Below are 19,701 nucleotides of genomic sequence, written 5' to 3'. Positions count from 1 at the left end.
ATTTAATTTCAAATTGAATGTAATTCAATAATATATTTCTCAAACGGATAAAATAAAGTTTAGCTTTATGTACAATGAAAAAGTTTTTAAATGAGTAAAAACAATATATATATAAGCTTTTTAAAAGCATACGTTACAAAATTTTGATTTTGTATTGATTTCATATTTGAATTTAAATAAATCGGATCATATAACATAACCATTTATTTATATTTTTGCTCAGTTTTTTCAACTTTTGTTAGATTGGTTGATATTGAACCTCTGTAGCAAGTCGTAATACAAGGTCGAGGGAGGGGTCCAGCTTTTATTAGAAGGAAGTTGCGTTTCCTATAATAATAATTAATAGAGTATCAGATGGCATGATATGAACATTATAACAATCTATTCATTACATTATTACTTACGACGTTATGCTTTGTTGTTTTGAAAGTGACTCCCACGTAGCCTACTCTTCTATTCCATTCTATTCTATATTCTTTCTCTCTCTCTCTCTCTTTTTTCTCTTAATAAATCTAATCGGAATCTTCACCAGTTAATCAGAGCTTTGAGTAGATAAGACTCGTGGATGTGTCATCTCCTTTATTCAACGTTGAATATTGTTATTATTCTTGCCCGGTAAGGAAAAAACTCTCTCTCTCTCAATTCACTTCCTTCTTAATTCTCACAACACATGCTTAATCTTAATCTTAATCTTAATTAATTATGCTGTTTTCTGTTTGATCATCAATCAGCATGGTTTTGAATTTTGATGTCTGTCTGGTCTCGTGCTTTGGTCTAAGGCTTCTTTATTTCGGGGGTGTACTGTAATTCAGCCATAACATGCCCATGTGCTCAGTTCTCATATTTTTCTTTAAAAAAGCCATAGATGTGGTGTGTCTTTGTCCTTGTTTTGACACTCAATTAACCTTCTTTTTGCGTCAATCTTGATATCTTAGATTTGCTTGCAAGATTATGTCAAGACCCTTTCTTGCCTCCTCTCATTAGGATAATTGGCTTTCCCAAATTTGCAAGTTTTTTGGGTTTACTTACATGGGGTGCTCTTTTGACCTTCTCTAATTTGTTTTCCTTTTAAAAAAAGCCTTGATATTTGTGGAGTATATTATTGATTTCTATTACTCTATGCAATTCATCAAAATAATTTTGGATTATGAGATAATTTCTATGTGTGTGATCCACCTCATAGGAGAATAGTTAAACTTTTGTGCCTTTTTTTACTTAATTTCGTTCATCATTTAATGCAGGTATTGAGAAAATACTTTTTCGCTGAAGCTCTGAATAACAGACCATCATCGACAGATGGGGTCTGAAGGTCCTCCAGCAGCTGTGGCAACAGTTCATGTAACAGGTTTCAGGAAATTCCATGGAGTTTCTGAGAATCCAACGGAGACAATTGTCAATAATTTGAATGAATATTTGAACAAGAAGAAGGGTTTGCCAAAAGGCTTAGTTATTGGGAGTTGCAGCATTCTTGAGACTGCAGGTCAAGGAGCACTCATTCCCCTCTACCAGACATTGAAGTCTGCCATTACTTCCAAGGAATCAGAATCTTCAAGTTCCAATAAAATTATTTGGGTGAGTATCCCATATACTTGATATGTAGGTTAACAATTTGTGCTATCTAGTCTCTAGTCAATCCTTATGAAGTTCTCGTATTCCAGGTGAATTGCTTACTAATTAAAAAAAAAATGAGACAATATCATTAAGATGGTAGTAAGCTAAATCCAAGACTATTCCGTCTTATTCCTTGTTCGCCTGCCTACACTAGTTTCAGTTTGCAATAACGATGGACAAACCTAATATTTGTTCTAATCACTTGAGCAATGTTGAATGTAGACCATGGCATGGACTGTCTGTCTGTATATTACTCAATCAAAGTTTTGTTAAAAACAATTATGCAATTATTAGTGTCCCAAGATTTAACAGTTGATTCCAATGCATTGATGATTTATCACGTATGTGCATGCACTTAATGTCAACCATTGATTTTTCATCAAAGATTGAGATTACTTATGTTATCCACTGAAGTGAGAAACATACTTTAGAGGAGTATGATCCATACAATCAAGGGTTAATGGTGATTAAAAATCACTGGACTCTAAACTTCAATTTTGTAAATAGTTTAGTATAGAACTAAATGAAACTTCCTTTGAACTTTTTTCTTAGTACCTTAACACTAACACTAAGGATTTACTAAAAGGATAACAGTGAAAGGGGGATGGTCTTAAATCTTAACATCATCTCTGAGGCATACCCTCAGACAGAATGGTGAGAGTGCCCAGCATGCAAGGAATTTTCCTTGGCTGGATTCAGTATCTTAAATCTCAGACCTTTATTCTTTGTTTCATTTCTACATCCATAAATCTAACATTTTGGTTGTTTCTGATTATGTTCGTTTAGCTGCATTTTGGGGTTAACAGTGCCGCAACGAGGTTTGCTATCGAGCGTCAAGCTGTCAACGAGGCTACCTTCCGCTGCCCTGATGAAATGGGATGGAAGCCCCAGGTTAGATTGGATCAATAGATAAATTAGAAACTTGCTTTCATCAAATCTGATCTTGAATAACTCTGTCCTCCTTTATTGATAGTTTCCAAAATTTTATGTTACAGAAAGTCCCTATTGTTCCTTCAGATGGTGCAATTACACGAATACGGGAGGTAAATTGGATCACTGATTTTTCTTACACATCAATTCCCAATGTTTACTATTTGGCCGGTTTTAAGCTGTTAGTCCTAATATAGTAATGTTAAGCTTTGCTTTATACCTTGCATGTATTTAAGGTGCTGTGTTATTTTCTTTTTAATTGTTTTGATGACCCTGCAGCTGCAGCTTACACCATGTTCAATATCATTTAGCAGGCTTTTCGATTGTCTTTTTTGGGGCCATAGCATCTAGAGTCTTTATGTTATTCATTCGTCTAAAGTTAAGAATCAGGAGTTATAGAGAAATATTTTGTTTTAATGGTCTGTGCCTAGTACAAAGTTATTGGCTTGCATATAGACAACATGATCATGCAAATTACTGAATAATTGCTATATCAAAATTTTGGCATAATGATTCTCTGTTGTTTTCTTCTATAATATGATTTTGTGTCTTATGTCCTCACTTTTATGCAGACTACCCTTCTTCCTGTGGAGGAGATCACCAAGGCCTTGGCAAATAAGGGCTATGATGTTATGACATCTGATGATGCAGGAAGGTTTGTGTGCAACTACGTTTACTATCATTCGCTTCGCTTTGCGGAGCAGAATGGGACTAAATCCCTTTTTGTGCACGTGCCACTCTTCTCTACAATCAATGAAGAGACACAGATGCAATTTGCTGCTTCCTTGCTAGAGGTACTTGCTTCGACATGCCAGTAACATCCGGCTCATGCAAATGTTCAGGTGTTGCCATGCTTATGAAAGTGGATGAGTGTACTTTGAATGAGATGCTATAAATTATGATTACAAGATGTTGTTTGGAAATGGAAAACGGTATATTGCAAATGGCATGTGTAGCAGAGGCGTTTGCTTTCATCAGTCAATGTTTCTGATTAAAAGGCTTCGGCAAATTGTCAAGACATGTTGACATCTTCAGTGTTACCTTGTGAATAAATGTTAGTTTTCCTTATCCTTAAGACTGTTCTTATTTTTCGTTGTAACTTGGTTATGAATGAATTAATACGATACACGTGTCCGAGTAAAATTGAAAGCTAATGATTCACTAAGTGTTTTCTCAGTTAGATTCTCAATATAGACTGATGAAGCTATTCACAGTTCTGGTAGTTGAATTTTATCACTCAGATTACTAACTACTTCCTCGCCGTTTGGGGAAGTTCTTGGGTAGTTTTTTTTTTATCAGTTCTTCTTGTTGGGTAGGTTTGCTGAGACAGGGTGTTGAGTTTATGTGAAATAATTAAATTGGAATTATATATAACTTAGGATGTTGACTAATCGTATAAGTTGGCCATTAGATTATACATGTTAAGTGATTTAGTCTTTTATTATTTTAGTGACTAATCTAATTTAGTTTTTCAGAAATTTATTTTAGTTCTTCCCAATCCACAATTTGGTCTCTAAATCATAGTATATGTTAAGGACTTGCCAGTACGTTAGTCCCATGAATTTAACTTTTATATCCACTCAACATGCTGATCACCACTTCGATTCAAATACTACGTCCTAAAGTTATTAAACTACTTTTTTAGACTGATCATGGACTTACCGCTACCAGAAATTACTAGTACAACTTAAATGAATCCATAGGCCACTCCCTAGATCCTTTAGGTTCAATGGATATCGCTAATGCAATCCATTAGGTTACAAGTTACAGCCATCTTTTCCCCGTTTTAATTGCCTCCTCTTCATTTTGGTCATACTCCCAAAAACTTAGATAATGCAAAGATTGGGATCTCTGCAAGTGCATATGACATGCAGATCTAAATCTAATGGATTCTACAAATTTTTGTTGTGTTTATAAGTTTTCTTTATATATAAAGGGTCAAATTATAGTATATGCAATGGACAAATTTTGTTGGGATAAATTGTTCTTTAACTCAAATATTTGCACACATAGGCTATTAAAGATTTCAATCATTTATTTAAAAGTTGAGATTAAAAAGGATTCTAATACTACTGCTTCAAAATAGTTTTGTATTTGACATAGACCTGATACTTGCAAAAAAAACGAATGTCTTTGGCTTCCTGAAACATGCATTTTAAAGATAACGCACACTGTTGAAAAATGAGAATATTTACAAAAGTATTCGGATAAGAATCCTGCCTGATAATGCCATAGCTAGCTCCTGTTTCTGGTTATAAGTGCCACCTTTTCTCTTGTAAAAAAATACCCATTGCTCAGCCATTTTTGACTAATACCAAACAACATCATTGAGGCAGAGTTAGTGGATTCCCATCAAGAAGGGCATAAAACCGGTGGAATTTTAAGTGTCTGCATAGTTCCATATGCATTCCAGTAAAATGGGTTGACCAAAATATGACCTTGTGCAGGAAACAATTCCACTTAAGACAAAATGAGCTTTATGCATGGAACACAATCCCTGCAAGCAAAACATATCAAAGGGCTTTTCACATCATAAGTTCTTCTAATATTTGAGTTTGAAACATGGGAAACTGAAACTGCTGTCAGCTGTGCTCTGGTTGATGCAGACATGCAGATTCAGTTCTTGGATCGCAACTTATATTTCATTTTTTTTTATCCATAGGAATCCAACTCAGGTACCAAGAGTTTAGAACAACTTGGACAATGCAGTTCTTGGATCACAAGTTATATTCCATATGTTCACATAACAACCGGCTCCAATCTACGCGCCTGTAGTACTACAAGAGCTTGTTGGTGCTGGTAGACGTATAATATTAAAAGATAATTAATAGAATTACCGTTGGAAATGACCGAATTGTAAACTTTTCTAAGTGAATTATTTGTGTTTTCAAAGTGAATTCCACCAGTTTTGGGACTCTGAGCAGGTGAAATTATTATAAACTTTTCTATTTGGACATTTTGACAACTATCAAATCGGAACCGGAATTGAGAGCTGTTCTTGGTTTTGAGTCCTTGTACTTTCAAATTAGAGCTCATGAAGAACCTGATGGCCAGCATGAGAGGATTCAATGACAACTCAAAGCGCATCTATATCTAGCTAGGCATACAAGCCGAACTAACACGTTGCATGAGAGAATTGGTTTTGATATATAATACAAAGTTTGTATTCACATGATTACACATCCATGTTATTCTGAGACACCTTTTAAATTTTTTATGAAGAAAAGGAAACTCCAAAATGTGACTATAGACAATTAGACACAAAATTAAACCCACAAACACACTCACGCAGCGGAAGATAAAATGAGAGAGCAAATCAATTCTACACAAACTCACTCACACAAGGGAGGAAGAGACTTGAATTTTACAAATTAAAATTGATTTCACTCGTGTTCAAAATGTTACATGAAAGTGGCCTTTTATAGGCAAGCAAATGGGGGTACAACAAGAAGCTACTAGTAGTTTCTAAATGTTTCTTTCTAGGCAGGTGGAGAAAAATCTTGAAAGTGAAATTTCTAGCAGCTTCTCTACTCTTCCAATAATAGTGGTGCTATTGTTTTTAAAAGCTTGATTTAAATATATTTTTTTAATTGACATTGCCTCCCTTAAATCAAGCTTGTATCATTTCGAGCATTTTCTTTATCTTGTAAAATAACTCGGTATTCAACAACTTCGTAAAAAATATTTGCTACTTGCTCCTCAATCGGGCAACAATTAATCTCAACTTCTTTATTTGCTACCAACTCTCGTATCTTGTGAAATCGAATATCAATGTGCTTAGATCTCTCATGGAAGATCGGATTTTTGCTCAATGCAATAGCCGACTTGTTGTTGCATAATATTTTTGTAGGAGCATTCTCTGATGATGCATCTCTTCTAAAATTCTACTAAGCCATACTTTGTGTGGCACAACTAGTTGTTGTAATATATTTTGCTTTTGCCGTTGAAAGTGCAACTATTAGTTGTTTCTTTGAGGACCATGATACTGCACCTGCCCAATCACTGTCTGTATATCTGACAAGCTTTACATGATTATTCTTAGCATAAAAAATTTCATCAGTCAGAGTACCTTTAATATATCTAAGAATTCTCTTAGCTCCTGCAAATGACTAACGCGTGACTAACGCGTGGCTCCTCCATGAATCTGCTAAGCAAACTGACTCCAAAGACAATATATGGTCTTGTTGCAACCAAATATCTCAAACTTCCAATCAAACTCTTATTTAGAGTTACATCCACCCTTTTGCCTTCAACATCTCTTCAACTGGTGTAGAAACAGGCTTTGAATTCTTTCACTTGAATTTCTTCAGAATATCACATGCATACTTCCTCTAGGAGATGCAAAACCCATCATCTTGCTTATTGACCTCAATGCCAAGAAAATAGGACACCAGGCCTGAATCTGTCATCTCAAAACAACTTATCATAGCCTCCCTGAATTCTACAATCAACTTTGAATTGATGCCAGTGAAGATTAGATCATCAACATAAAGACACACAATGAGAATATCTCCAGGATCAATAGATTTGACATATAATATGTGCTCACAAGGACATCTTTCAAAGACATTATGAACAAACCAGGAATCGGTCTTTTTATACCATGCTCTTGTGCTTGTTTCAACCCATACAAAGCCTTCTTTTAACTTGTAGACTTTGTCTTCCTTTCCTTCAACAACATATTCTGCAAGTTGCTTAACGTAGACTTCTTCCAGAACACCATTCCGAAATGCAAATTTTACATCCATCTGATATATCTTCCAACTATTTTGAGCCAAAAGAGAAATGATCATGCGAATAATACCTAAACTTGCAACAAGAACAAATACTTCAAAGTAATTGATACCTGGTTTTTGTTTATAACCTTTTGCAACTAGTCTTGCTTTGAAGCGATCAATTTCTCCTTTAAGGTTGTACTTAGTCTTCTACATTCACTTTAATTCAATTGGCCTTTTGTTTGTTGGCAAGTCCACCAACTCCCACGTGTCATTTTTCTCAATAGCACGAATCTCATCATCCATCGCCTTTTTCCAATTCTCATCACTTGAGGCTTCTTCAAAAGTAACTGGATCATAGTTTGCAAATAAAGAAAAATTGATAATCTCTTCATCAGATGGATTATTGTGATTAAACATGACACAGTCTTGCAATCTAGCTGGGAGTTGATGATTCCTTTGTGGCCTCCTGGATGATTTTGGCTCATCAGGTGTTGGATTTGACAACCTTTCATCATTTTCTTCATGGTTGTCAGCGATCACCACCGGCTCCTGTTGAGACTTTGAAGACTAATCCCACATGTCTTTCTCGTCAAACATCATGTCTCTACTGATAATCACCTTCTTTGTTTGTGGATTATAAAGCTTGTAGGCTTTTGACTGTGTTGTAGCCAATGAAAATACACTTTTCTCCTTTATCGTCCAATTTCTTCTTGAGCTGATCTAAAACATATGCATATGTTATGCACCCAAAAACTTTAAGATGTTTGATTGATGGCCGCCTTCCACTCCAGGCTTTTTCTAGCATCTTATCACGAATACTGTTAGTTAGGCACCTATTCAAAATGTAGACAACGGTAGCAACAGCTTCTGCCCAGAACTCCTTAGGCATTTTCTTGGCCTTCAGCATGCACCTCACCATATCCATGATTGTTCTATTTTTCCTTTCAGCTACTCCATTCTGCTAAGGCATGTATTTTGTTGTCAATTGATGCTAAATTCCATGTTGATCAAAGAAAGTTTTGCAGGCGAGATATTCTTGTCCTTTGTCAGTTCGGAGTACTTTGATTCTGCACCTACTTTGCTTCTCTACGAACGCCGTGAACATCTTGAAAGCATCACCAGCTTCAGATTTTTGCTTCAAGAAATATACACATGTCTTTCTACTAAAGTCAACGATGAAAGTGATAAAGTACCTGCTACCTCTAGGTGTTGGAATCTCAACTAAGCACAAATCTGAGTGATCTATCTTGAGCAGCTTTCTTGCCCTCCAAGATTTTCCGGTTGAAAATGAATCTTTGTGTTTCTTTCCAATTTCACATGTCTCGTACACTCCATTAGGAACATTCACAATAGGTAAACTAGAAACAAGTTATTTTCTTGATAGATAATTTAATCCAAAAAAGTGAAAATGGCCAAAGCGCATATGCCATAACCAATCATCATTTGGAATAACTGAACTTAAGCAAGAAAGCTTTTCATGATGAATTTTTAAAGGGAATAGGCGGTTAGGAGTCATCTTCACCTTAGCGACGAGTCTTCCATTTTTGTCAATCAACATGCAATAGCCTTAATGAATCTTCATGTTAAAACCTTTCGCTGACAGTTGTCCCATACTTAATAAGTTGTGAAGAAGCTTGGGAGCAAAGAAAACATCAAAGATGAAATTTTGTGAACCATCCTCCTTGATCGTGATTTGGCTTTTTCCCAAAATAGGAATATTTGCGTTGTTTCCAAATTTGACGGTAGATTTTACCGTTTCGTCTAAAGAAGAAAATAACTCCTTCCAACACATATGATTACTACAACCAATATCTAAATACCAGATATTTTCATCCTCCTGAAAATTATTACTGGCTAAAAATAAACTTTGTTGGGCATTAGAATTCTCACCCAGATTTTAACTTTCTGCGACGTTTGCCTGTTGTTTGAGTCTACAATCCACAACTCTATGCCCAAACTTTACATAGTTGAAGCAATTAAAATTCGCTTGACCATGGTAATTGTTACCTTAACCTTGTCCTTAGTTTGCAGCACCAAAATTACCTACACCTCTTCCTTCATTAAAAGCTTTGAAATTATTCTTTCTTCCTTGATTGAAATTTCCGCATCCTGGTTCTATAATTTCCTCGACTTTTGGCTTTTGCTCCTTGAGTGGATTCAGCTACATTCACTTGACTCTTCAATGCTTCACCTACTTTTCCTGTCTTCTCCAAAATTCTACTCACATGGCTTTCAATACTACCTTACAACTCTGCTACAGTCATGATATTTGTGTCGTGGGACTCGATTATCGTAGTCACTACATGATCTTACTTCATTGGCATGGTGTGTAGAATTTTATCTGGCACCTTGTTGTCTAAGATGTCCTCTCCATACACCCTCATCTTATTGACAATATTTGTAATACATGAAAAATATTGTTCTACAGATTCAAAGTCATACATTTCGTACCTTTCATATTCTCTTCGCAGAGATTACAGCTTCAACTTCTGGGCCTTTTCCACTCCCTTGTAAGACAGCTTCAAGATATCACACGCTTCTTTTGCTGTTTTGGCATTTACAATTTTTCCAAAAATTGAAAAATCTACCCTTTGTTGAATTTGCGGCAGCACCAACGGGTCTTTCCTCCGAGCAATATCATCAGTTCCTTTAGCTAGTCCCATCTCAACAAAACTCCAAAGATTGTGAGCTCTCAAATGTGTTCTCATCAAAGCCTCCCAGTAGTAAAAATCTAATTTTCCATCTAGTTTGGGACCAAACCAAACAATGTTATAATTGGTAGTCATCTCTCTCTCAACCGTATCAAATCTCTATTTTTTAACACACATTCTTGTTCCTCACACACTCACTATTTTTCTCTCTCACTACTACTAAAGCTTTCTAGCTCTGATAGCAATTCTAGACAATTGGCCACAAAATTAAACTCACTTACACAGCAGAAGATAAAATGAGAGAGCAAATAAATTCTACACAAACTCACTCACGCACAAGGGAGGAAGAGACTAGAATTTTACAAACTAAAATTGATTTCACTTATGCTCAAAGTGTTACATGATGGTGGCCTTTTATAGGCAAGCAAATAGCGGTGCAACAAGAAGCTACTAGTAGTTTTTACATGTTTCTTTCTAGGCAGGTAGAGAAAAATCTTTGAAAGTAAAATTTCTAGTAGCTTCTCTACTCTTCAAATAATAGTTGTCTGCTATTATTTTTAAAAACTTGATTTAAATATTTTTTTTAACCAACAGCGATGCAGGGTAAAATCATTGTTAAAACCCTTTACTTGATGCAGGCATTAGCTTATGCAATTTATTCAAATTCCTCATTAATGGCTTTATCCTAACAAGTGATAACTTTTTGTAAACCCATTTTACCAGACATCTTTCACTTTCACCTTAATTTGGACATAAAAACATATAATTCTTCCATGTTTGTGGCCAAACAAATTATAAGTTAGTACATGATTTGTTACTAAGGATAAAGCTCAAAGTTACATGATTATGAAGCTTTATTCACAGAATTGCTTCTTATCAGAATCTTACTTTCTCAGTAATGCATTATTGTAGTAGTGTCAAAGTAGGTTGCTTGATACCTTATTGTATACAAGATTCTTCTTTTATATGCAACATTCTTCTAGAGATGTTAAACGTTCCAGTTCAGAAACAGACGTTTTCTGAATTTTGTTTTACCCACGTAAATATGTTCGATAACTTCTCTAGATTACTAACGTAAAACCTGACAGTGAAAATGTGCTATAAACTTAGTTGAATACAAGATGTCATTCACTCGAAGGGTATCATGATTAATTAAACATATTTTCTACAAAAATATATTAAAATTCAACTTAGAAATAAAGATGAAAAAGATAAGATGTTGACAAAAACTAAGAGTGCTTTCGATGAATAGGTCCATAAACTCCATTTGCCTCCCCTTGCTGCTGAAACCCAATAACAAACCCATTCACGTTCTTGGTGCTGTGAAAACCCATGAACTCCAATTGACAGATCCAAAAAAAAATTTTAGTGGGACAAAAAAAAATTTAGTATATTTATAGAAAAAATATCACAAATTTTTATAAATACATAATATTATGATAAAAAACAAATTAATAATACTTAGCCTTCATGTTACAATAACCTCTACGTATTTTTCTATTTTAAAAATGTATGATTTTTTTTATTGTTAATACTATAAAAAAATTAAGAACATAAGTGATAAAATTAGTACCAATTTATTTTCTATTTTGTCTCTTAAAACTTATTACATCAATTCATTTTAAAAAATTATCTTATGAGAAAAACACTAATTTTTTATTTGGACAAAAGTAAAATTTATTAAATATATTTAAGTATAAAAATTAATCTTTTGCCTCCAACAGGTTCCTTTACCGTTGACCCCAAGAACAAACTCTCTAACTTGTTGGTGCCGCAGGCCAACCCCATGAATCCCAACTCCCTTGCTGTCAAAAACCATTAAATATAAAACAAATTATACTTGCACCCCTATACTTTGGACTTACACCCAATTCATTTATGACACCTACATAAAGCCCCTTAAGTTTTGTAAGTTGCTACCCTTGCAGTTCATTAACAGTGACAGTGTTAGCTCTGTTAAGCCAAACTTATCACATGCTAGGCACATGCTGACTTAATGAAATCATTAGGACAAAAAAGCCCTCATCTTCCTCATTGAACTCAACCTTCAACAACAACATTCTCCATCCATCTTTCATCTGAATTGTCGACAACAACAAAACTTCTAATATCCAAGTCCTGACACTAACATTCTCCCTCATAATTAGCCTATGGGTTCAAACTTGGCAAAAAATTAGTAATAAGGGGGTTAACAGAAAAACAGTTAGTGATTCAAACCGTCCCTATTCGTGTGAAACTTGCACCCATCTAACTGTTTATATCATCTTTTGTAATTTATATGCAGGTTTCGGGTTCAATGTATTGATTTCGATATATGTAAGCAACATAAAAAAGAGAACGAAGGCTTACAGCAAATCAAACATAAGAAAACAAAAAGGGTCTAAGGGTCTAGAAAACCAGTATATTCCTTAAAAAAATCTGAACTTTTTTTTCCAAGAACATCAACCCAATCAATCAATGTTTGGAACATCCCGGGAAATCACAAAATCAGCTATGCACTTGGTTGAATTAGCTGACTCGTTTTTGTTATGACTTTTGCAATAATTTTTTTCTTCCTTCATCAGGAGGTTCCTCGTAACTCATAAGCCTAGAACATTGTTAAAAAAATCTGAATATAATTTTTTCTCATAAACCACCAAGGAATCAAGGTCTGGAATATCTCCTTAAATCACAAATTCCTCTATGCTCTCAAGAGTCATGCAACTCATCATTTTTGTTACAGCTCTCAAAATAATCTCTTTCTCCCTTGGTTGAGGGTTTCCAAAGCCAAAATTTGCAAGATGATAAAAGTGTCGTCTAATAACTATTCTTGCTCTTAGGCTTTTTCACTGTCTTGATTGAGCATTCTTTTTCTTGATCCCATTGCTTAATCTTTGTTCTTACTTTCTCTCTCTAACTTAATGAATGACTAAGTTTTTTTTATGAATATAATAATATGTGAAAATCTATAACAAGTTTTCTATCTAAGAATGTTTGCAGATTAGATTGGATTAATTTAATGTTGATAAAAAAATTATCTAATTCAATCATTTCATTTTTGAAATTCATCATTCGATCAGTTTAGTTTGAAATTTAAAATTTAATCCAATCTAATCTAAAGCAAATTGAATTGGACCATTTTTTTTAATTTTAGTATTACTTTTTTTTCCTGTGAAGAAAATATAAAATAAATTATAAGCATACAGAAAACATAGTAAAAATGAATCTTTTTTTAAAGTTATTGGCATCACTGCCAATAACAGCGTCGTGAAGTGAAAACTGGTGGATAATACTGTCCAGGGCTCCAGGCTGCTTCAGGTGAAAAATGCTTATAAATGTATGTGTTAAAGCAAACTCAGCAGTCTATTATCATACTGTATTACAATAAGATAGATTTTGGATTTAATCATAAGTTAAGCGTTGGGTAGATATAAGAAAACTCCAAATAATACGGTGGAGCTAGGTCATAAGAAATCACTAGAATCCAGCCACACAATGAAAATTAGAAGAACTAAAAGGTTAAATTAAGAAATGATTGAACAGAACACAGACACGGAGATGCAGTTATGAGAAGTGGGTAGAATTACAAATCTATCCCCAGTCGAGAAAGGGAAGGTGGAGATATACGCCGTCAGGCGGAGGCTGCAGGGAGGGGGGAAGATTGCCGAATGACACTCCTACCACACTCCCTGCACATAAATATGGTTCAAATCAAATTAATAAATTGTATTGCTTCTCATTAACTAACACAAAAGTGATTAATTAATTAATTAATTAAATTACCTGGTGAAGGCGACGGTGTGGTTACGATTGGCGGCTGCTGGACATTGTTGTTGGGAACGGGATGGAGATATTTGCAAGAGTCGCCGTAGCGGCAAAATCCCTAAACATAGAGAGAGTCAATGAGAATTGACAAGACAAGATTGCTTCTGATGAAAATTGAAGGGGAAGTTGAAAATTGAGTGGGTACCGTGTTGACGAAGTGAAAGCAAAGGGGTCGATTGGGAATCGGAGGGATTTGTTGTTGTTTGAAGGAATCGTACCAGCGAGCTTTGGCTTGGTGGTGTTGAATGCCCTGAACGTGTCGTTTCCGATCTGCTGGTGTGTCTTGGAATAGCTTGTCGCAGTAATCGCAGTAATACTTCTTCACCGGCATTCTCACGCTTTCAATCTTAACCCGAATTAAAAACGGGATCAGACACAGAAACTATATATATCAGAGATATCTTAGTGATTTACACTTGTGTGTGTGTGTGTTTTTTTTTTAAATTATAAAATTGTCAATTTCATAAATAAACAGTGAAATTAGAAAGAAAAAAAAACACAAGTAAATAGATCCTTATATTATCACCAAAAAAAATAGATCCTTATATTTATATTAATAATAATAATTCTTAATGATTGATAATATTATATCTTGAAATATATCATTAACTTAATGATGTTGTAGGAGAAGTGTCAAATAAATGCTTTTATACTTAACAATACCTTGAGTGAAAAAATTTATCGTCTATAATGATTCTATCCAATTCGAATAAAATTGTTTCCAATAAGATATTCATGTGACTTAGAAAGAGAAAAAAAAAAGTAGGGATACCTTATATAATTTGCATAAAATACAGGGAGCGTGAATTACTGTAATTTGTTCAATGTAAAGAGATAGTGGTGATGAAGGGTCAATAGTCATCCTCATGCTAAGAATCCAACGACAGAAACCACCAAATTGACCTTAGACCCCTTAATCAAAGTAGTTAAAGAATTAAGCTCTCAACCTTGAATATTGGAATTCAAAGTAGTTAAGGAATAGCTCTCAACTTGAAAATGCCTCATGGATTTAGTCTCCATTGACGAAGATTTTCTTACCGTAAAGAAAAGGGGAGAAAAAATATGCCCAAGAAATTTGTCATTTTATTCGAACGCGCTTGTATATATTCTTTGTACCGTAGGCAAGAGTCATTCTTACCCATCAAAGATTATTTTTTAAGTGTTCGCACAAGTCCACTCAAGCACCTCAGCCTCAAATTGAAAATAATACTGAAACTAAAAAAGGGTAAGTCATCCTAACTGTTTGATTAAATTAACATCGATCACGATCAATCGAGCAATATATACAAGACAAGCACCAAGACTTCGTCCCAAGTCGTTTGGTCAGAGCTTTACCTAAAGAGTGGAAAATAAACAAATGCACAGACAAGGCCATTACAACTTCCAACCACCACGCTAAGCATAACTAAATTAAATAACAACCCATCAGTGTCTCAACAAATACAAATATTGATGCAACATTCAGATAATTGCAGACATTTTGTCTTCTATTGTATGTTACAATCTGCTGTGATACAGGAAACAGGGTATTCTACTACATACCCATCGGGGGGTAGGATGATAATGAGTAGCATGTATCTCTAAATCTGATTTTACAGGGCAACCGAATACAATAAAGATACCAACAAATATCATTTTAAATAGAAGGAAAGCGCGGCATTCTCATATGGAAACAACACTTGCAGTTCTGTTACACTTCACAAGCCAAGAAACGGGCATTGCTTCCTTGCATGCTCTGGAACCAATTTCACCAAAATCTCAGCTGGGACACCTTTCAGTTCTGGTACAAGCACCAATAACATACAAAAAGTCAGCCAATAATTTCTTAATGAAAACAAAGAAAGACCAAAGTCACATAAACACAATAGCCTATTCCAAAATCAACATACCATGGGATTTGAAATTAAATAGTGGTGGAAGGAATCGGCCATTTGGCAAGCGAGAATTTGGATCACGAAGTTCGTCAAAGAAAGGATGCGTCAAGGCATCTAACTACACCACACAAAGCAAAAATCACAAAATACTCAATACATAATCAGATGTTGAGACACAAACATTGAATAATTAGATTAGAAAACATAAAATTGCCAAACACTGAAACACAAACTTGCAAAACCAAGGAAGCACTATTATTATCTTTTTTCCTAAGGTGGGATACTAAAAGTTTGATAAGAAGTCCGATACTCACAGCTGTGCACCGCAAGTTAGGGGAGTATTGTAGTAGTCTTGATACCAAATCAACAGCCTCTGGAGGCATGCGCTTATGGAAGATCTAGTAGAGAAGAAAATCAGTGAATATATTTTAGTATAGTGTGTTCAATAAGGATTTTTAAATGCGTTAATATGATGAGCTTAAGAAGAAAGCATGAAATGCTATTAAATTTATTTGTGATACCTTGTGCCATGGATGTGCTTTAATCTGTGGGAATTTAAATTCTGTATAATTAGGGTTCATGCACTTAATCTCTTCCCTTGTTGGAGTGCCCAGAACCTATTAACACACAACAAATGATCATTTACATGTTATAATACTGGCACTGCATAAGTAAGCAAGGCAACCTATATAATTGATCAAGTCATCAAATAGGCCAATTCAATATTAAAAGGCTAAAGCAAAATATGAGATCAACAGTTCAAAACACTTGCAAATAAGATATAACAACAATAAAGAAAGTTAGAAATCACAAAGATTACCTTGATAATCTCAACAAGTTGATCAACTCCACTCTCACCAGGGAACAAAGGCTGTAAAAAGAAAATACAAATTTTAATTAAGTAAGCCAAACCAAAAAAAAAAAAAAAAAAGAGATCACATCAACAGCCACCAACCTGTCCAAGAAGCAGCTCAGCTAAAACACATCCAACAGACCAGACGTCAATGGCTGTAGTATATTCAGTTGCGCCAAATATGAGCTCAGGTGCTCTATAGTATCTAGAACATATGTATGATATATTTGGTTCACCTTTTACCTGTCAAAGGTCAAGACCAAATAAGGAAAAGTAAAACTACAATCTAACCAAGGAAAACAGAAAGGTTGAATGAAGAGGAATAATTTAAGGAGGAAGGGGCTGAAATGCAGACATATATAACGTACCAAAACCTTTGCACTTCCAAAGTCACATAATTTAACCTGGTGAGTGTGTGGATTGACCTGCACAGAAAAACATTCAGTTAGTATTTTCCACCCAACAGCCCTGTCTGCAGAGTTTGAATTAGTTGCTTCCCATCTTTTAGCTCCCCTAAACACAACCATAACTATGAAACAAGAGAATCAGAATAAATTATCAATGATTTATGCAAATTAAAACAAAGTCCATACCAATAGATTTTGAGGCTTGATATCCCGATGGCAGACTCCAATACAACGATGAATATAAGATAATGCCCTAAAGATCTGCAACATAAAAAAAATATTGTTACAGCCTGAACAACGATGAGAGCTGGAGACAGGAAGGGCAACAGTCATACCTGGTATGTATAGAGTTTCACATATATCAGTGGCATCCTTTGGTTCAACTTGTTGTAATGTTTTATCACCCGATTAACTGTTTCAGGAACATACTCGAGAACCAAATTAAGGTATAGTTCATCCTTTTCAGTGGTTGAAAAGAAACAGTGCTTCAAAGCAACGACATTTGGGTGGTCAAGAAGGCGCATTGTTTGCAGCTCCCGGTTCTTGTACCTCTTGTCTTGAAGAACCTTTTTGATAGCCACAGTTTCACCAGTTTCCAAGCACTTAGCCTACAATCACACCCAATGTCAGAACTAAGGCAATAATTATGTCACTTGTGTTGAAAAGGCTAAAGAAATGCATCTCTTTTAGTCAACTGGAAATTTTACCTGGAAGACAACTCCAAATGATCCATGCCCTACAACACGCTCTGCCATGTAGCTTATAGTCTAAAATATTAACATAAAGTATAAGATTATTTTAAAACAATAAACATATAGAATAAAAAAAAAACCCACAAGAACTAAAATAGACGGTTAACAAGAATATGACAAAAACCACATTGCGACATTATCACCCTATCTAATAATATCACAAGATTCATCAATCAGAAACCAATCGGAGAGGATAATTGCCAATCACAAGACACGACAAACCAAGTTGCACACAGCAAGAGGTTATGTGAGTCACCGTAAAAAGATTCATCACAGTGATGATACGACAAAAACCACATCACGACATTCTCACCCTATCCAATAATATCACAAGTTCATCAATCAGTAAAAAATCGGTGAGGAGAATTGCCAATCACAAGAAATGACAAAAACACATTGCACACTGCAAGAAGTTATGCGCGTCATCGTAAAAAGATTCTAGTCAGCAAGCAGCGAGCTGATATCATAACCAAATTGAGGATTTTCTTTTTCTGTTATTGACTTCAAGGACAATGATAATCATTGTCAATTCAAACGTCAATATTCAAAATCACAGCAGCTATAGGGAGTGGGGGAAAACATTTGCACACAAATAACAATATGAAGCTGTAGCATTGATTGTTTACAGCCTTCCAAGGTAAGCACAGAAAGTGAGACAGTGCAAGAGTTAATCATTTCAAACGGCATAAATGAGTGTGTATATGATTGATAAAGGAAAAAAGGGGGGGAAGGTATACCTGCTTGGGCTGACCATTTCTACCCCCAATGGTAGTCACAATGATATGTCCTGTCTCCGTTCCATTGCCATCAACAACTGTGGCTTCCATTTCCTACAAAATGAAGCAAACTGTAAGTAACCAACAACATGGACATAGAGAAAATAAAACTAACATGAAAAAAACGAAAATATCAAAGAGCGGGGTTACAAATTACATACTCTATCATCCCTAATTTTCATATCGTTCATCTCCTCTGGCAATCTATCAACACCTGCTGCTCCATGCCCACTGGCTTCTCTCAAACCCGAAGTTGGTGCCACACCAACCGATGTCATCTTCGCTGAATCCCTTTCTCTTTTAACTGCTTCTGCTCAAAAACCACTCATTTACCACTCATTTACCTGCCAGAATGAACAATTCCACCATAATTAAAATAAATAAATAAAAAACAAAAAGAAGATATATTAGATATGCGTAGAAAAATGACAGTAACATATTTCCTTTTTAATTTTTCAGAAGCAAAATTGCAGTCAACAGGCTTCATAAAAACAGAACCAAACAGGAAAGTCACACCACCGTTCGAACATGAATTTAAGAGACAAAAATCGCAAATACATTCCGCCCATAAATAAATATTCATTTTGCCAAAAAAGAAAAAACATTGAAGGAATATAAATTTTAAAAAAAAAGCCCATCAATCTCACAGAACACAACAAATCCAACGAAAAACTCATGAACAACAGAAAAAAAAAACAAAAAACAAAAAATCCCTAAACAAACCTAAACCGAAGATCCCCGCAACCGAACGCGAAACAAGTCGATCCGAAAACACAAAACAAAATTAACGAACGCAGAGGGTTCGACGCACACGAAAAACACACCAAACAAACGCCAGTCACATCGGAGAAAAAAGCATAAAATAAAAAGGAAGAAACAGAGAGAAAAAGAAAATATATATAGTTAGAGAAGGAAGAGAAGGAAGCGAGATGCGGAAGCGGCGGTTAGAAGGAAGAGAAAGAGAGAGTTAGAGTTAGATCGATGATGATAATGGCATACATACCCATACCCATACCCATACCCATACCCATGGCGTGTGTAAGTAACAGTTGTTTTCTGCTTTGCTTTTTTGTGTGGTGTGCTATAATGCGCTGGTGACAGTCAAAGAAGAAAACCAACCCATTCTAACTATTTATTTATTTTCTTCAATAATTCTGTATTTTCGGAAAATAAATAAATAAAAATAGAAAAATCTAGCAAGTGTAACCTGGTTTTCTTGTCCCTTAGCTTTTGACCATTCAAAGTTGAAAACTCAGTGTATTAAAATGGTAACAGCTATTAATTGGCCACAGTGGCTTGTGCCTTCTTTCATGGGCGTTTTTTTT

The 19,701-nt window shown here is 35.0% G+C and overlaps 3 protein-coding genes across 11 annotated transcripts; 1 reads left to right on the top strand and 2 right to left on the bottom strand.

Moving 5' to 3' along the window:
* The first annotated feature begins 394 nt into the window (after positions 1-394).
* LOC114369802 (pyrrolidone-carboxylate peptidase-like) lies at positions 395-5,464 on the top strand. Of its 4 annotated transcripts, XR_003657720.1 has the most exons (6): positions 395-615; positions 1,242-1,572; positions 2,398-2,502; positions 2,607-2,654; positions 3,114-3,595; positions 5,204-5,464. XR_003657720.1 is itself a non-coding variant. In XM_028327057.1 (5 exons), exons 2-5 carry the CDS (start codon positions 1,297-1,299, stop codon positions 3,357-3,359), a joined length of 675 nt encoding a protein of 224 aa, XP_028182858.1. In that variant the 5' UTR covers positions 395-615; positions 1,242-1,296; the 3' UTR covers positions 3,360-3,721. The 4 variants fall into 4 exon arrangements, 3 of the variants coding, with proteins under 3 accessions (XP_028182858.1, XP_028182860.1, XP_028182859.1); XM_028327057.1 differs by lacking the exon at positions 5,204-5,464 and having other exon boundaries at positions 3,114-3,721; XM_028327059.1 differs by lacking the exons at positions 395-615; positions 5,204-5,464 and adding an exon at positions 695-870 and having other exon boundaries at positions 3,114-3,721.
* Positions 5,465-5,895: 431 nt separating this feature from the next.
* Positions 5,896-14,104, bottom strand: LOC114369803 (zinc finger CCCH domain-containing protein 3). Of its 2 annotated transcripts, none has more exons than XM_028327060.1 (3): positions 13,860-14,104; positions 13,673-13,772; positions 5,896-11,247 (listed from the first exon to the last, which is right to left on the bottom strand). In XM_028327060.1, the coding sequence occupies exons 1-3, from the start codon at positions 14,043-14,045 to the stop codon at positions 11,096-11,098; spliced, it is 438 nt and encodes a 145-aa protein (XP_028182861.1). In that variant the 5' UTR covers positions 14,046-14,104; the 3' UTR covers positions 5,896-11,095. The 2 variants fall into 2 exon arrangements, with proteins under 2 accessions (XP_028182861.1, XP_028182862.1); XM_028327061.1 differs by lacking the exon at positions 5,896-11,247 and adding an exon at positions 13,203-13,578 and having other exon boundaries at positions 13,860-14,098.
* A 984-nt stretch (positions 14,105-15,088) lies between these two features.
* Positions 15,089-19,502, bottom strand: LOC114371263 (glycogen synthase kinase-3 homolog MsK-1). 5 transcript variants are annotated; one of them, XM_028328732.1, is made up of 13 exons: positions 19,386-19,502; positions 18,538-18,709; positions 18,338-18,430; positions 17,556-17,615; positions 17,184-17,456; positions 17,035-17,109; positions 16,810-16,866; positions 16,544-16,684; positions 16,409-16,459; positions 16,110-16,205; positions 15,903-15,986; positions 15,604-15,706; positions 15,089-15,494 (listed from the first exon to the last, which is right to left on the bottom strand). In XM_028328732.1, exons 2-13 carry the CDS (start codon positions 18,652-18,654, stop codon positions 15,412-15,414), a joined length of 1,233 nt encoding a protein of 410 aa, XP_028184533.1. In that variant the 5' UTR covers positions 18,655-18,709; positions 19,386-19,502; the 3' UTR covers positions 15,089-15,411. The 5 variants fall into 5 exon arrangements, with proteins under 5 accessions (XP_028184533.1, XP_028184532.1, XP_028184535.1 ...); XM_028328731.1 differs by having other exon boundaries at positions 18,538-18,720; positions 19,380-19,479; XM_028328734.1 differs by having other exon boundaries at positions 19,380-19,471.
* Between the last annotated feature and the right edge of the window lie 199 nt (positions 19,503-19,701).

This window comes from Glycine soja, chromosome 10, assembly GCF_004193775.1.
Source record: "Glycine soja cultivar W05 chromosome 10, ASM419377v2, whole genome shotgun sequence".
Classification (NCBI taxonomy): domain Eukaryota; kingdom Viridiplantae; phylum Streptophyta; class Magnoliopsida; order Fabales; family Fabaceae; genus Glycine; species Glycine soja.
The sequence above is the reverse complement of the archived record's forward strand: the minus strand, read 5'-3'. Positions and strand labels throughout refer to the sequence as shown.

What these genes read in the sequence shown, in the direction of transcription:
- LOC114371263 (XM_028328732.1), bottom strand. Translation starts at nt 18,654, where the DNA reads ATGACATCGGTTGGTGTGGCACCAACTTCGGGTTTGAGAGAAGCCAGT. An exon ending in TGAAACTCTATACATACCAG is followed by an intron (nt 17,110 to 17,183) that starts GTATGACTGTTG and finishes TTTATGTTGCAG; the next exon opens with ATCTTTAGGGCATTATCTTA. An exon ending in AACTTGTTGAGATTATCAAG is followed by an intron (nt 16,206 to 16,408) that starts GTAATCTTTGTG and finishes GTGTGTTAATAG; the next exon opens with GTTCTGGGCACTCCAACAAG.
- LOC114369802 (XM_028327057.1), top strand. Translation starts at nt 1,297, where the DNA reads ATGGGGTCTGAAGGTCCTCCAGCAGCTGTGGCAACAGTTCATGTAACA. An exon ending in GTTCCAATAAAATTATTTGG is followed by an intron (nt 1,573 to 2,397) that starts GTGAGTATCCCA and finishes ATGTTCGTTTAG; the next exon opens with CTGCATTTTGGGGTTAACAG. An exon ending in AAATGGGATGGAAGCCCCAG is followed by an intron (nt 2,503 to 2,606) that starts GTTAGATTGGAT and finishes TTTATGTTACAG; the next exon opens with AAAGTCCCTATTGTTCCTTC.
- LOC114369803 (XM_028327060.1), bottom strand. Translation starts at nt 14,045, where the DNA reads ATGCCGGTGAAGAAGTATTACTGCGATTACTGCGACAAGCTATTCCAA. An exon ending in GCTTTCACTTCGTCAACACG is followed by an intron (nt 13,773 to 13,859) that starts GTACCCACTCAA and finishes CTCTATGTTTAG; the next exon opens with GGATTTTGCCGCTACGGCGA. An exon ending in CACACCGTCGCCTTCACCAG is followed by an intron (nt 11,248 to 13,672) that starts GTAATTTAATTA and finishes TGTCAATTGGAG; the next exon opens with TTCATGGGTTTTCACAGCAC.